Source organism: Manis pentadactyla, chromosome 7 (assembly GCF_030020395.1).
Source record: "Manis pentadactyla isolate mManPen7 chromosome 7, mManPen7.hap1, whole genome shotgun sequence".
In the NCBI taxonomy this organism is placed as follows: domain Eukaryota; kingdom Metazoa; phylum Chordata; class Mammalia; order Pholidota; family Manidae; genus Manis; species Manis pentadactyla.
Window position 1 is genome coordinate 104,052,543 of NC_080025.1, and position 16,375 is coordinate 104,068,917.

At 54.7% G+C, this 16,375-nt stretch overlaps 1 protein-coding gene across 7 annotated transcripts in view; it reads left to right on the plus strand.

Annotated features, from left to right (window-relative positions):
• ADCYAP1R1 (ADCYAP receptor type I) overlaps positions 1–15,429 on the plus strand; it is a 55,581-nt gene extending 40,152 nt beyond the window's left edge. For 4 of the 7 annotated variants that reach the window (XM_057504637.1, XM_057504635.1, XM_057504639.1 and 1 more), the window contains 4 exons: positions 4,381–4,464; positions 7,581–7,710; positions 9,047–9,088; positions 10,570–15,429. In XM_057504637.1, the coding sequence (XP_057360620.1) occupies positions 4,381–4,464; positions 7,581–7,710; positions 9,047–9,088; positions 10,570–10,758 (445 nt within the window). In that variant the 3' untranslated portion in view covers positions 10,759–15,429. Of the gene's footprint in view, positions 1–324; positions 409–4,380; positions 4,465–7,580; positions 7,711–9,046; positions 9,089–10,569 lie in introns of all 7 variants that reach the window. The other 3 variants (XM_057504636.1, XM_057504640.1, XM_057504641.1) reach the window with 3 other exon arrangements.
• Positions 15,430–16,375: the final 946 nt, after the last annotated feature.

Below are 16,375 nucleotides of genomic sequence, written 5' to 3' on the forward strand. Positions count from 1 at the left end.
GAGAAGGAATCCAGTAGGAAAGAGTGGACTGTACCTGCAAGCAGGCAGGCCCTTGACCCACCATCATTATAAACCAGGCTCCCTGGAAGGAGTGGCCCCAGTGGCTTCCAGCCGTATATAAAATGGTGTAAAGTGCTTTGAGGCAGTGGGTTTATGCTCTGGGGGCGGGCAGACCAGCAGGGGACAGGAAGCGGCAGGACATGGTGGTTGAGGGAGATTGCAGGGCTGTGCCTGAGTCCCCTTGCAGCACGAGTTATGTGTTGGGCTGAGACACCCCTTCAGATCTGCCCACAACAGCTTTTCAATTTTTTCCTCTGTTTCCAGAACAAATTTAAGCCTGGGAGTCCCCAAGAAAACCCGAGAGGACCCCCTGCCTGTGCCCTCAGACCAGCATTCACTCCCTTTCCTGTAGGTTGGCTCCAGCTGCTCAGATGATAAGGGTTTGTCCTCCGTAGACCAAGACGGCGCTCCTGACCCAGCCTCAGGAATTGCTGGGGGCTGGGATCCCTCCAGGGGGCAGGGGCACTGAGCTGCGCACACACTCTCACTGGCTGCTTGGGGTAGAGTGAGTGGCTGGGGTCAGGACTTGGTCAGTGGCCAGGCATGGAGTGTGGGCCTGGGTCAGGGCTCCCGCATGTGCTCAGGCTTGACTTGGCCTGGGGTAGGGGTCAGGGCTCGGCCCAAGGCTGGGGTCAGGGTTAGCCTGCTTTTCCCTGGGGATCAGAGTCTACGTCTGTGAGAAGCTAACTGGCTCATAAAGGTGAGAGTGAGGTTTCAGGGCAGACATGGATTGGCTGAGAGCATCTTGAGCATGGCCTTGCAGGGAGCTGACTTCTTTCCCAGCGGTCTTCCTGCTGCAAGGTGGGCACTGGATCTGGGGTGGGGGAGGGAAAGCCCATCTGTATCCCCTTCAGAGACCCTATAGAGTGGGTTTCCACAGCCCTTGGGGTGCAGGAAAGAGACGAGGATGGATATGGATGTGGTGGACAGCTCGGTAGCTGGTGTTGGAAAGACAACATTCACTTCTGAGGACAGGCTCGGTCATGGCTAGGCAGAAGCACAGCTGGGAAGCTTTCAGTCCAGGAGCTCAGCCCACAGCTTTCAGCTTTCCATTCACCTGGGGCTCCACCTGCCACTTCCAGAGCACAGTCTCCTCTGTCTAGGAGCACCCCATCCTCAAAACTCCTGTTAGGGATTGGTAGCAGGGAACGGTTACCCTACTTTGCAAATGGAGAAACTGAGGCCCAGACAAGGAAAGTGACATCACATAGATCAGCAAGTCAGTGGCCAGACAAAGCCTGGAGTTCAGGTGCCCTGACCCCCACGCTGGGCAGGGGGCACAGAGGGCTTGCTCATCCCAGTGGTGAGGGAGGTGGGGGTAGAAGGGGAAGCCCCCAGATCTGCTGAGCTGGGTTTCGGCGGGAGTACTAGCATGGGAGTGCTTCCCTGGGGTCTGGGCCCAGGCTTTCAGGAGGCACTTTGCATCAGGAGGGATCCCATGGAGGACGTTCGGCTTAGGCCCTGACATTCTGTGGGCCTGCCGAGGGGCCAATGCTGTGCTCGTCACCAGGACCGGGGTGAAATAGATGGGGGTGCTGCCCACAAAGGGCGCCCCCTCAGGGGTCTCTGTCTGACATCCGGCCGGGAATTTCCTGGGGCTGCAGCTCAGGCAAATGAAAGGCATTAAGCACTCATGGAGTTTGGCCTGAGACCAGCGCAGGGGCTGAAGAAACCATGTGCTGCAGCCCTGGGTTACAGACGGGAATGTCAAGACTGGGAAATTGCTGACTGTGCTGCAGACCCTCAGGCCTGGGGGCCAGGGGGGGATGTGGGCCCTGTACCTGCCCTGGAGGTCTCCAGCCTTCTGATTAGGCCCCACCCAGCACCCTTGTGTGAGTTTCTTGTCCTCCCTTAGATCCAAATCAAAACTGAACTCAACAACCAGCCTAGGTTCATCTCTTCCTCTCGATGAACTTCCTTTTCCCTTTTTTACTAATTGCAGTGACTTTTCAGAAATTATGATATCTTTCTTTCTCACACCCATCTTTGGCTTTTCTGCTACCCTCTTGTGTTTCTTTTCAATGGGTCCTTTTTCACAGAGTCATTGAGGGTTAGGGGGAAGAAGGTCCCTTACCTTTGTCCCTAGATCCTTCTGAGAACCCGCCTGGCATCAGGTCCCGTGCTTTGTTCCACTGTTCCCATCAGAGGCACACACTGGTACCAGGGGTCTGACTTCCCAGCTGACTCACCACTAACTGTCCTTGAACAGACTTTGAAGAAATCAGAGGAGTCTGTAGTTACTGTTTCCAGGGTCCAGGAAGGGCAAGGATAGTCTGGGAGCTCAAGGAGGAAAGATCTCAGAGGAGAAACAACTGAAACTTTAGAAATCAGGGTGAAGGTTAAGCCTGGCATGCAGGAGGCGACATCTGAGGTTCAGGCTCGCAGATTTCTGCGGTTCACCCAGACCAAGGACCAAGGTCAAGGGATCAGGCCACTGGCTGTAGGAGAGGATAGCAACCTTTCAATCTAGGCAAGGTAGAGAATAAATTTGAAAAGTAGAATGGCTTCCGTTCCTAAAGACCTGAATAAACTCCTTTAATTATTGAGAAAACCATGCTTCTATGTGTCCATCTGCCTCTTTGTATGTATATAAAACAGACCTTTGACATTCACTGAGGACACATGAAGAAACTTCTCAAATCCATGACTTCCTCACAACAATGCTTCTCAAGCTTTGATTTGCATGTGGACCCCCCTAGGCATCTTGTTAAAATGCAGATTCTGAGCCGGCATGTCTAGGATGGCACCTGAGACTCTGCAGTTCTAGAAAGCTCTCTGGTAGTGGTGCTGCTGGTCTGGTCCCTGATCCTGGATAGCAGAGCATCATGACACGGCTCACATCTCACATGTAAAATGGGCCCGTAGTGCCCCTTCACGGTGCAGCGTGAATAGAAGATGCTGTATATGATGTGAGAAGCCAAACTGGACTGAGGCCAGGATGCTGGGCAGATCTTGGCTTGCCCCTTCTTTGAAGTGTGTGATTCAAATTCTTGCCTCAGCAAAAGGACACATCACAACATGTCAAGGACCTTCAGACTTACTCTCAAAGAGCTGGAATCACAAACTACGAATCCTTGAATGCCAAAGGTCTGGCCTCTCCGTGTCTGTGTGTTCTCATTTGCATCAGATCCACATGGATCCCTCAGGCCGCTTCACGTACTAGGAACTCAGAGCCAGGTGACGCCTGAGGAGGATTTGTGAAGTAGACAGTTCTTTTGCAGTGTGACGAGATGGCATAGCTCTTAATCTATCGCTTACGTGTTTATCACAGGAGGAAAGGAAGTGCCCACAGCTTGTGCCAACCCAAGCATAAGCAGGACCCTGAAGGGCTAAAATTCAGAATTCAGCCTGAGGCCTGCCTGGGGAGGTGGCTACTCTGTGCTCACCCAGTGGGATGTAGAGCAAGACAGGCTCCCTGGGCCCACCTGTGGAGGCCTCCTTGAGGTGACTTGTTTCTGCAGGCAGGGGGCAGTGCCCAAAAGGTGCCCCTCTCAGCCTTCAGTTGCTTGTTGAACTTTTGTCAAGATGTCCAGCCCAGCGTTGTGCAGTGCCACTCTCAGCAGTGATGGAAATGCCTAAGCAATGTGGCTAGGGAAATGAGGAGGTGGATTTTCCATCTGATTTCATTTTAATTTAAAAAATGGCCAGAGATGCATAGTGGTGCTCATATTGCCTAATGCAGGTCTAGACTGATTAACAATCTGCCCCATCATCCTACCTCTGCTCCCCCCGTCTGCTCACACTGAGGTGACTGGGGGCTCAGAGAGAGGAAGGTGCTGGCAGAAGAGTGGGAGGCATAGAGGGGCAGACCAGTGGACTCTCAAGTCCGTCTTCACAACCAAGTCTTGAGCTGGCCCAATTCCAGGCATGGTCTGCTCAGGGCAGGCTGCATGAGGTCCATGACGTGAGTTTCCAGATGCCTATCTTGCTGAGTGACCTCTGGTAAAGCCAAGCTCTGAGCCTGGAGCTGACTGTGGAGACAGCTTCTGGCCCCCTGTATGACACCCAGCCCAGGCCCTACTGAACACACACACTTCCTTTAAACCTCCAGCCCCCAACCTGTCTGTAGTCCCCATGCGGGTTCTATGTGTGCATTTGTGTCCGTGCACACACGTGTACACAGAAGGGCATGCATTTCTATGTCAGAACTGACCATGCCCTGGTCCTCAGCCTCCTTATTCTCCTCCATTTCACCACCCTGGCCTTGTCTCCGCACCTCCACTTCTTTGCCCTCCCCTGGGCTGTGTTGTTCTAAGTCCACCTCAGTTTCTCCATTGCCCGATGCCCCAGCTGACAGAAGTGCTGATCTTGTCACACCAGCAGCTGCGTGCAGAAATGTTACTGCAAGCCACAGCGGGCTCAGCAGCACTCTTGCAAGATGTCAGAACTGTCCACCATTACTCTGTAAGTGTTCGTGGCGTGGCTGCGGCCGGGTGTCCTGGAGGGGAAACGCATGCTGCTGCCGCCTGGAGCTTGCGTCCCGCAGGGTTGGAGGAGAGCAGGGAGCAGGCCAGTGCCTCCAGCCCTGAGCCCTTTCCCGGCTGTTGCATGTCACGTCTGTGTGCCTTGTGAGTTCTCTGCAGCCTTGTGGCCATGGGGTGGGAGGGGAGATTGCGAGGATGGAGCTGCGGCCATTCTGGGAACAACTGGGGCTTGGCCAGTGCTGAGGAGGAAGCAGCTCCGAAGTCTCTGGGCTGCTCGTGAGGTGAGGTGTGGTCTTCGCCAAATCCCCACTTCTCTGGGCTTCAGTCTGCAACTGTCAGATGATTTCTAAGAGCCTCAGAACTTGAGTTCAGATGGACTGTCCCTGTGCATGGAATGGGACCTTCATCCCAGTGAACCTCACTCCCACTTCATGTGCGAGGGACTATCCCCCGACGACCCCACGAGGTGGGTCCTTGTGTTATCTTCATGTTAGAGACGAGAAAGCTGAAGTGCAGAGAGAAGTGACTCACTCAGGGGCTCATAACTGGCAGGGTGAGGACTTGAACCCAGAGAGCCTTGAGCACTAGGCCCAGGGCATCTCCGCCTGGAGTGCCGGCCTCAATCTGCACATCCCTTGAAGGGGGGACGCCCACTAATTTGGGCGGCTCTGACTGTTGGGAGCTCTTTTTGGTGTTTTTTTAGGACTCTCTGCCCATGGATGCCTCTGTGGGTCAGGAGGACAGAGATCAAGGCCCTGTGGCACTGTCACTCTGAGTTAATCAGATCATAGGGTGATTCTGTGTGTACCTCAAGGAAAGGTCCCAGGGCCCACACCTATGTCCCCATTCGAAGACCTCCAGTCTTGCTCTGAAGTACTGGGGTCCTGGAACTAGGGAACACTGAGCCCCTAGTGGGGTTTCTCATCTGCCCCCACTGCCCTGTCTACCACAGGGATCACTGGGATGCCCTGGGTCCCTGGCAGAAATCCCCAGCCAGTCCAGGGCTGCCACCGAACCATCGCAGGGCCTCAAGGGAGGGAAGGCGTTGCCCTCAGACTGTGCTGTGGGTGCCTCTGCTGCCATTCGCCACATCTGCTGGGGCTGGGCAGGCTCTGGGAGCCTGAATGGTTACTTTTTCTTGCACACTGAACCCGTCCCACACCTGCCACCTGGAGCTCTGGAGAGATTTGGCCTTCTGGTTTCCAAGGCACTTTGAGACTGGGAACAAGTCCCTGGAAATGGACCCATCTGTGGGAGAGGTGGAGGCAGGGAGGAAGGAGGGTAGGGACCACAGGCAGGTCCCAGGGCTGCCCTCCCTCCTGAGCCCCTTCAATTAAGCTGCTTGGGTAAAGCAACCCCTTCAGGCAGGGTCATGGAGGGGCCGCAGTAGGTCCACCTGTGTGCAGTCCCGGTCACTTTTCTCTTCCTTTGGACTGTCAGCTCTTCAGCCAACACACCCTGCTGCCTTCTGGTGCTGGGCACTCCCAGGTCGTGGTCAGATTTAAGGCCTCAGAGGCTGTCACATGGGGGCCGTGTAGACTGTTTATCCCTTCATGGGAAGGCACTTCTCAAGTGTGGTCCCGTGCCTGGCACTTGCTGGCACAGCAGAGACAAGTGATCTGTGCCCACTTTCAAGGAGCCTTAGTCTGGGAGAGGACAGACATGGGAGGAAGGGCAGGAGGACACAGCACTCCAGGGCTGCACCTGGGCTCGGATTGGGGGCCTGCTGGGAGAGTCAATGCCAGCAGAACAGGCTGCCTAGGAGCACGGGGAGGATGGGTGGGCACTCAGCGCTCAGGACTTCCTGCTTCCGGGGCTGAGCCTTGGTCCACCTGAAGTTCTCTCCAGGCTACTCTGGCCCCTTTGTGTTTTCTTCCTGCTTCTCTTTCTTCCAACCCCCTCCCTCCCACCTTCCTTCTCAGTAGAAACTGGGAGCAGGAGCTTCGCTCAGACCCCATGAATTAGGCTCCTCCTGAGCTCCCATGTTCAGCAGAGCATCCTCCCAGAAAGGCTGTGATGGGGGAGAGGGAGGGGCATGCAGTGTAACTGCCCCAAATCAAACGGCTGCCCCCATGCCCAGCTGCCCACCCCTGTGGGGCCAACTCTGCTGGAGAGGGTGCAGCTGTGGTGCCCCGTTCCCCCCCACTGCAGGGCAGGGCTGGCTCTTCTGGGAGGTCCAGAGGGAGCCAGTGCACTGGCGTGGGTGGGCAGGGGCTCTCTCGGAAACCCTCTGGGAGCACTCTTCCCGACAGAACAGGACCCAAGAGTGCAGGTGCTGTGCAGGCTCTTGATGTCCCTGCATGGCGTCTGTGTCCCTGCCTGCCCAGAGCAGAGCCCACCCCCCCTGGGCCACAGGGTCAGTCACAGCGGAGCCCTAGAGGAGTTGCCTCGGGTAGCATGGGGGCCCCTGTGGCCCTTCCTCCTGTCTGTCCTGTCCCTGACCCACTGTCCCAGATGGCAGGGCTCAGTTGTTGATTGTTTATGCCCAGAGTCAGTTAGTCCTTCCAAGGGTCCCTCCAATGTCTCTCCTGCTGGGGTGCACCCACCCAGCCTCCTTGTCAGCACCTCCCTTCATGAGTGTCCCTGGGGATCCCCAGACTCAGAAAAGCCAGCTGCCCCATGGCCCCGTAGGCACTGCTCTTTCAGGCCCTTGGAGCTTCCTTCTAGAGCAGGAGGGCGTTTGCTCCACTTGGGGACCTGTCATGTCGCTCAGGCCTTCTGAATTCCATCCCTGCGTTTGCCCTGATTTCACTTCTCCAAAGGATTTTGCACTTCCCTCCATGTATGTTTGTAAATCACATACTTCCGTGTTCATTTTTAGTGGTTCTTCAGGATACTGACATGGCCGAGAGGGACAGCTACCCTGCAGACTGTGGGGTGTGCCCCCAGAATTTCCATGGGGTTTTGGAAGCCTGGACCCTGTCAGTCATCATTTCTGCCAGGCTCCTATGTGCTCAGAGAGAATCCTTAGGGGCTGTGGCAGGGACCCCAGCTCTGGGGGAGAGTCAGGCGCTGGGGCTGGGCTTCTGTGCCTCCTATGGCCCTGGCCATGGGCCCCTGCAGCCCCCAGAGCACTGTCTTGCTCTCTTCTGACAGACGGCTAGCCCGGTCCACCCTGCTGCTCATCCCACTATTTGGAATCCACTACACGGTATTCGCCTTCTCCCCAGAGAACGTCAGCAAGAGAGAGAGACTCGTGTTTGAGCTGGGGCTGGGCTCCTTCCAGGTAGGCATGAAACTTATGGAGACTGCAAGTCATAGGGAGTCAGGGCCCTGACCCTGGTGGTTTCAGAAACTTCTTTCACCTAGACTTGGCCTCTGTGTTTCTGTTTCTGAAGTAAGAGAATAGAAGGGAGCTGGAAGAGCCCTTTCTGCTCTCTACCCCACTGGGCACCTGTGAGACGACACACTGATGTCTGCTGTCACTGTGTCTGGGTGTTGCTGAGCCAGGCCTGCCTTGGGTGGCAACCCTGCATCCCTCAGCATCAGCCCTGGGTATAAGCACGATGCCCTCAAGAGATCTCTGTGACTATAGCCTGACTTGAGCCTGTAGACCCTGCACGCCAGGAGTGCTGGAAATCAGTCCTACCCAAGTTGGTTCCCAGCACAGGACCTGGTCACAGATAGCTGATGAGCTGAAAAGGTGGGTGAGCCAACAGATGTATAAATAAATGGTCCTGGGAATGAGTGGATGGACTAGTGACTCTGTTCATGAAGGAATGAGCAGATGGGGTGGTAAACAAGTGAAGGAGCAAGTGAGTTGGCAAGAGGATGCATAGTGAGTAAGTGAGTCACAGGGGCCGGAGGGGTCAGGGAAGGAAGGGGGCTCCCTGGGTGTCCCCAGACTGGAGTGCCTCTCCCTAACTAAGCCATTTAAGTGAATAGGTGACCATGATGATCAAAGAGTTACTCTCTGTATCTGACTTGAATCTTTCTCTCCTTCCATTTTAATTCAAGCTATTTTACCTGTTAAGGTTCTTAACTTGGTGAAGCTAGAAGTTTTATAAACAAGGCTCCAGCCTGGGAGGCAGAGCCCAGGGTTCCTGTCTTAGTGCAGGGGTTCTACGTGCAAAGAATACATGCAAGGAATCTATGTAGAATAGCTAAACGCCTGCTCTGTGCCAAGCACTTAGGTGGTGTTTTGTGTGTGCTGTGCACTTGAGTATCTGGCTGGAGGGAAGGGAGTGGGGGTGGGGTGGGGAGAAAACACAGGTCTGTTCTGTCCTGGAGGAGTGTTCCCTTGGGGGGCCTGCAGGCTGGTTGGGGAGCCCAGAGAACATTCAGGGAAGTCTTCCTGTAGAAAGCGAGATAGAGCTGGCCCTTGGGAATGGAAAGCATTTGACCAGGGAAGGTGAGATCCAGATCAAGGCTGCAGCTGCTTGGCTCTGTGGGTGCCGCCGTCTTGGTGGAGCAGAACCTTTCCCATCTCACCCCAGAATCCCAGGCACTGGGCCCCCATTCAGGTCATCCTGGTGTCACTCCCCACTCCTGCCGCCTTCCACACACGCCACGTGAAGGCCCCTTGCTAGCATTCTCAAGTTATTTTTGCTCTCTCTCCCTAGGGCTTTGTGGTGGCTGTTCTCTACTGTTTTCTGAATGGGGAGGTAAGACCCTGGCCCTCTGGCTTCATAGCAGTGGAGGTGGGGTTTGCTGGGGAGGAGACAGGGGCAAGGCCTGCTGGCCGCACAGATTCCCTAGACCAGGGCAGTATTCCCGGCACCTAGAGGAAGGGGGAGGCAGTGGTGCCAGGGTCTCCTGACAGCCTCCACCCACCCTGTGCCAGAATCTCCCCCACCCTTGCCTGCTGTGCAGCGGAAGCCCAGCCTCTGGAGCAGAGCTCCTCTGGAAAGGCCTCGACTGCTGTGTGCAGACGTGCCTGGGAGGACTCTCACTGTAATAAAACACACCTTAGTGAAGGACTGAAGGTGAGAAAGGACAAGGCACAGGGAACAGTGCCTCCAGTTCATGGGAAGTGACGGGCAGGGGTGCTGAGTGGGGCACTGCCCCCCACAGGCCAGCCTGCCAGCCCAAGCCTGTCCCCTGCAGAGTGGGGACTGTGGGAACTTAGGAGAGACCCTGGGAAAGGCTGGAACCTTCTATAAAGCTGTATTTCCAAAGCTGTGGACTTGGGACCTCCTGCTCTAGCTGTCAGGGTGATGCTTTAGAGCAGAGTCCTAACTAGGTGCTGGGACTGAGTGGGCGGAGTCATGGCACAGTGCTTGGGGCTTGGCTGCAGGACCTCAGCATGCTCCTCCGCTTTTTGCATCTGAAAGATAAGATTGGGCTCAGAGAAGGCCAAGACTGCCTGCTGAAGGGTCAGATGAGGATTGTGGGGAGAGGCAGAGGGCCCTGCAGGGAGTGGCTGGAGAGCCGAGAAGGAGCTTGCAAGGTGTGCGGTGGAAGTGGGAGCTCGAGCCCGAGTGGTGGGTGCCGCTACTACTTCCGGCTGTGCAGTTTTTGCACTACACTAGTGCTGGGCTGGGGACGTTTGGAGGGTGAGACTGGGCTTGGCCCACACGTGCCACACCAGGCGCAGCACCCACAGGGGTGCATCCTTTAGTGGTTCTCAGCCCTGATTGCGTACTGGCATCCACTGGGAAGCTTTATAACATACCTATCTTACCCCAGAGATTGTAGTGTAATGGTTGTGGGGTGTGGTCTGGGCATCTGGATTTTTAAAGCTGTCCAGTCTTCTAATGTGTAGCCCACTGTTCATGGTCTGCAAGAGTGAGACTTCTTGCCCTGATCTGTTTGCCCTGAGGGCCTGCATTTTAAAGATTCCTGTGGGCTAGTCTCTGACTGTGGAACACTGAGGGCCAGGAGCAAAGGCCCACAGACCACAAGGAGCCCTTAGAGGGCGGGCCTTGCCCAGACAGTGACCTGGGGAAGAGACCCAAGTCAGCTCTTCAGAGGCATTCCTTTCCCAGTGGTGACCTTGGGGACTGCAACCTGTAATTTGGGAGTTGGCGGGTGCCGCTGGCGGTGGCAGTGCCAGCCTGGGCAGGGCCTCAGGGCAGGGCAGACAGGTGGATAAGCATGGAGAGGATGTCTGCCCAGAAGTGACCGCTCAAGTTGCTCCCTGCAGGTGCAGGCGGAGATCAAGCGTAAGTGGCGGAGCTGGAAGGTGAACCGGTACTTCACTGTGGATTTCAAGCACCGGCACCCGTCCCTGGCCAGCAGCGGGGTGAACGGGGGCACCCAGCTCTCCATCCTGAGCAAGAGCAGCTCCCAGATCCGGATGTCTGGCCTCCCTGCCGATAACTTGGCCACCTGAGCCCACTCCCCTTCCCCCTCTCCTCCAAACACAGGCGGGGCTGCAGGCGGCATCGACCCAGGCATGCTGTGCCTCTTTTCTCCCCTCAGGCAGCCCTGGGCTGGAAGCTGGGCTCCCTGAGGTGGGAGAAGGATGCAGAGCACAGGTGGGTATTTCCCCTCTCCGTCTGGCTCTGACCCTGCCCACTAAGGGCCTCAGAGCCCGATCCCAGACATGTAAATACTCCTCGAATTTGGAAAATCTAATCCCTACCCCTGTGCCCAGTGTCCCTGCTTACCTCCTGGCAGTGAATTGCCAAGTTGCCAGGGTGTCCTAGGGTATTGAGAGGGGAAGCCATGCCCACCTGCCTGTTAGCAGAAGCTGGTCCCAGCTCCACCCTGGCATATCTCCACCTGCCTGACCCTCTGTGTGAGGCCTTGTGTGCTGAGGCTGATGACCTTGCTTTGGGGGGATTGGGGTGGCCTGCCTGACAGCTCCCTGCAGTGAGGGCTCCTTGGGTCTGCTTGCCATTCTAGGGGACTTCCCAGTCCCCGAGGCCTGCCAGAGGTCCAGCTCGGGTGGCCAGAGCATCCTTCAGACCCAAAGCTCTCTCATGCTCACCCAACTTCTTGGTGTCCAGGTGCCCAGCTCTTGGGTGCCAGGCTAATGGTACAACTCTAGGGTTCTTCCAATCAAAGACTTCAGTTTGGGTGTGAGGCCAAGGGTCAGAGGAAGTTCTGGTGCTTTTCATTTGGCTTAAGAAAAATTGCCAAGAGCCAGAAATGTAGATATGATTGGAAAGGAGATAGAAAGAATTTGGGGGACCCCATGGAAAAAAACTTTCACAATCTTCATTATTTTACCCCTGACTCAAAGTGGGCAGGGGTTTGTCTGGTAGCCTCCCTTCTGACCCTCTTGCATTAGCTACAGAGGCGAGAGATGGATGCCTCAGAGAAACTGCTCCCCAACCGTGCCTGCCACATACAGCCCCTGAGCCCTGACCCTCCCCATTTCCCCTGAAGTCGAAGCCATGACTGGGATGAACCCGCCGCCTTCCTGTGATGCCAGTGGACCCTGAAGCACGTTACACCTCCATGTGCCCAAAGCCAGGGCTCCAGGCTCTCCCCCTTACCACCCACCTGCATGGACGATGAAGCAGCTCCTTGGGCTTAGGCTCGGCTACTGAAATCTCTGTGAGACCTCTGCGAGATTCCACCGTGTGCTCCTGGCAGTGAATCGCCAGGTCGCTGAGAGGGGAAGCCATGCCCACCTACCTGTTAGTAGAAGCTGTTGGGAGGAGCTGCTGCTCCCCAACTCCTGTCTTGGCTCCCCAGACCAAGAATTTAAGATGGGGGCGGAACAAGGTTGGGGGAAGGTGGAGGCAAGTACCGGAGTGCCATGGCCCGTGCATGGGACCCACTTCGTTCCATGTCAGCTTTTGGTGGTGTTCCTGTCCAAGTGTGTTTGCAAACTTGTTTCATGATCATGTTTTGGAATGCGGGAGTTTGGGTGGAGGGGGAACGTTGCTTAGCTTGATTTTATAACAAGGGGCCTGGGGACCTTGGAGATCTGTCTGGAGAGGCCTTCGAAGTGACTGGAGAAGGGTTTAGTTGCTTGGTTTAGAGATGAGCTCTGTGTCCTTTGCCCATGAAGCACTGTAGACCTCAGTCTTTGGCAAATCCAGAGAGAGAAAGGGAGCCACCTGCCCTTTCCTGGGCACATTTGGTACCTCGGCTGGCCATGGGTATATAGTGGCCCTTCCTGCACTTGGCCTTGTGCCCCACCTCCCCCCGTCTGACAGCCATGTGCATTACCCACGTGGGAGTCCACTGGCCACTTTGCAGTTTGGACACCATTGGGGTCCTGAGCTGCTCAGAAGGAGCCATGGACTGGAATTCAGAGACCTAGAACCTACCCCAGTCAGGCATAAGCCTGAGACTGGACTGAGAAATCTGTCCTACGCCTCAGTTTTACCATTTGTGAGATGAGACAACTTCTAAAGCTTCTCCAGGCTCTTAACTTCAGTAATTCTACAGTTCAGAACTAAGTCAGGTAAAGGGCATGCATCATTGTTACATGTATCATCTAAGGTTTTGATGTTTATGTTTGTGTATGTGTGGAGGGAGGGGGAATGCTCTTTATTTTGCCTTTCTTAGAAATGAAGCATCGGTCTCTTCCATCTGGACACCACCTTGGAAACTGGTGGGCCAGAGGGAAGGAAGGATCAGGCCCAGGACAACTGGACAGGTGCCTTGAATATTATGTGCAAATCCAGCCATGTCCCTGCCAGGGGCAGCATGCCACGACTGGTGGGTAGTGGCCACCTCTGGATCCTAGAGCAGTCGCTGAGTGCAGACCCCATTTCTTCATCCCTGCCCCCACCAGTAGGTCTGCTTCACTGGAAGACGAGGCTTTGACTTCATACATCTATCACCACAGAGTGGCCAAGACAGTCTGAATCCCGTGTGCCATTCCATCGCCTGAGCTCTGGGCCTGTGTCCTCATGGACGCTTCAGGTTCCTGTTGGTTCTTTCCAGACAAACGACTGCAGCCCTGGGAAAAGATGTGCCAGGAGGCTAGGCAGCTGACCTTCAGGGCCACGGACAGTGGGGAGACAGCAAGAGGTCTGGGTAAAAAAGACCCTTTCCTCTCTGACTCTTTGTTTTCAAATCTATAAAATGGGCAGTAAGCCTAGGTGATTTACACAGCCCATTGCATCTCTGGAATTCTTTGTCTAAACACCAGCCATCTACTGGGAATGGGTCTACAGGCAAGGGTTGTGGTGTTTGCCTGGACTGAGAAGGGTAAGAATCATGTCTAATGAGGAAGCGTTGAGGGCCTTGGGAATGGGTAGGTTGAAGGGGAGCAGAGTGCAACTCCATGTCTCTGGATGATCACTACCAGGAAGGAGACTGTTCTTCTCTGCAGTCCTAAAGGATGGATTCACCCCGGGAGGCCGAGTTCTCCTTGGGATGGAGAGATCTCTCCTCCTGTCACACTGTCCTGCCATGAACAGGCACTGTCCAGGGAGGCTCCAGCTCCGGGGAAATGGCACTCCGAGTCAGGGACGCTGCCTGTCGGGGAGCCTGTCAGGTCGGAGGGAGTGTTTTGTGGTGGGGGTTCAGTGGCCTTCAGACTCCCTGCCGGCCCAAGGCCAGGCCACATTCTCTGTCTCAGTGGGTAGCTACATGACCCTTAACTCACCTAGTGGGCTGCAGCGATTCCTTTCTAACCCCTCCCCTTCCCCAAGCTGACTTCTCCGGGGCCAGGGAGCTGGAGCTGACCCCAAAGCTGGACATACGTCCGAGTCCATCATCCCCCACCAAGGGCACTGACTGTCTTCCATCTGACCCTTTCCCTTCCTGGAAGGAAAGCTAGAAGAGGCTTCTGGTGTAATTCTGTGAGTACCCTTAACCCCTTCAAGGCCGCTCCAGAGTGAAAGCAGTGGGCACTTTGTCATCTTAAATTCTCAACTTGAGCCCAGTGGCCACGGAAGCCCCCTGGAGAAGCTTTGAGCAAGGAGTGGGGGCCTAGGCTTTTCTCAGCTTTGTCACTGACCTGCTGTTTGGCCTTCACTCCTCCCCCATGTATCTCTGGGGAGACCTGGTGCACAAAGCACTAGAGCTGGGAGGAAACTTGGAGATCTGCAGGTCAAATCTCCCCAGTGGGCTGATAAGAAAACCCAGGCTGGCTTAGCATGGTTGCCTGCACCACATTGGGATCCAGTATGCTTTACAAACCTGAATAAGGAAATGGGCCTGCCAGTATGTGCCCATCCCTGCACATGAGCCAGAGAGAGACCCTCAGTGAAGCGTTCATGCATTCAGTCTTGTGCAGGAGAGGGGTTCTGGCTGCAGAATTTAGGACTCCAGACTGCTGGAGGAGCAGTGGGGTCAGCGTGGCATAGGCGAGACCTGCCTTCTAGCCTGGGTTTCACCACATGCTCTGTGCTCCAGGGCTGAACCCCTCTGGGCCTCTGCTTCCTAATCTGAGAGGTGGGAGGGCACAGTGTGCAGTCAGCCCCTCAGGCCAGGGATGAGGTTGAAGGGAAAGTCCCTGTGTGTGAAAGGGCTTCACACTACGCAGGTGTGCGCTGGATAGTGGGGCAGTGACCCCTGAAAGGGACCCCTGCTGTTTGTCAACTGCTTTGAGCCCTCCTGGGTTAACCTTTGCCCCTCTTGTAAAACCACCAGCACTGGGGGCCGGGGAAGACCGGTGGGCTCTCATGGACACAAAATTCCAGGTTATTCTCCATCACTGATTCAGTTTGTTCTTGGGGTTCGGATGGGGAGACTCCCACGTGGGTGATTCAGTGTCTCCGTGTCACCCCCTTGGGAATCCTTCAAGGATCTGAGATACCCCTCAAGTGGGCTGTGTGCCCATTCCCTCTCCTTTCCCTGAACTCAAAGTCCTGGGATGCATCCGTGCTTAGCAATCTGTGTCTTGTGTTAGGTCTGTTTTCTGTAGCTTTGCCCCTGTCAGGGTGGAAGTGGGGCAGCCCCTAGCATCCCAGATGTGGCTCCAGACTCACTTGTGGAGCTAGGCCCATCTGGGTTTCATGTCCCTGGATAAAGATAAGCCCCCCAGACCTCACTGCTACTGCTGCCTCTGTTAATACTGTGTTCACAACCTTGTCTGGGATTTTAAGGATGTCAAACTGCTGTAGATGACTCAATAAATGTCTTATTATTTTTCCTGGTGGATGTAACTTGGCAGAAGTGGAGGGCAGGGAGGAGAGAAGGTGGAAGGGGAGGATATCTGACACCCAGAGTAATCTAGTCTATAGGATCCTGTGGCCTTTTAGATTCCAACGGAGAGTTACGAAAATGGGTCTGAATGAGCTTGGAATGGACTTGGAAAAGTAGAGTCCTGGCCTAAAAAGGACCTGCAAGGATCATGCAACTTGACTGGAATCAAGGCCTCCTGGATGTTTTGGGTTCCTAGAAATGGAAGCAACTCATCCACAGTCTTTGATGCCTCTTGGCCTTCATCTGGTTTTATGAGTGGCCACCAGATACAAAGCTTGCCTACAGTGAGTATTTCCTTGTAGGTAACCATAGGTTTATCATTGGCTTCTAGAATCCTATCCCCTAACGCTTCTGGATATTTGGTGCCATCAGCTCTGGCCAAACCAAATAACCAGTTCCTGGGAACCCCCATTCCCTCGAGGTTCTGTTCATTGCCACAACCTCTGGTGCCCTTTTTATATATTAGAATTTTTAGTTGCTAGCAACAGAAGGTATTTTGGGCTGACAAATCAGGAAAATAATTTAGAAAAAAGATGTTGGGCAGCTCATAGGATTCTTATGAGGCTGGAGAAACCAGAATAGGTGCCTCAAGCCATACCATGCCACAGATTTGATGAAGCTGTTGGCCATTGGTGCTGCCAGCCCAGTGATGTCCCTTCTGTGCCAGGGATCCAACCTCACAATTACCATTTTTGAAAGCAGATAAATTTACTGCCATTATCACCAGCAAATCGGATTCCACATACAGTCTCTTCCTTCAAGTTGCCCACTTCTTAATCAGCCTCACATTAGACCACTGGATTATCTGTGTTCTGTCTGCAAGGGAGGCTAGAATGGACTTTCCTGGGTTCTATCTTGCAGAAGTTAGATTTATAAGTCCAAAGTTTCTA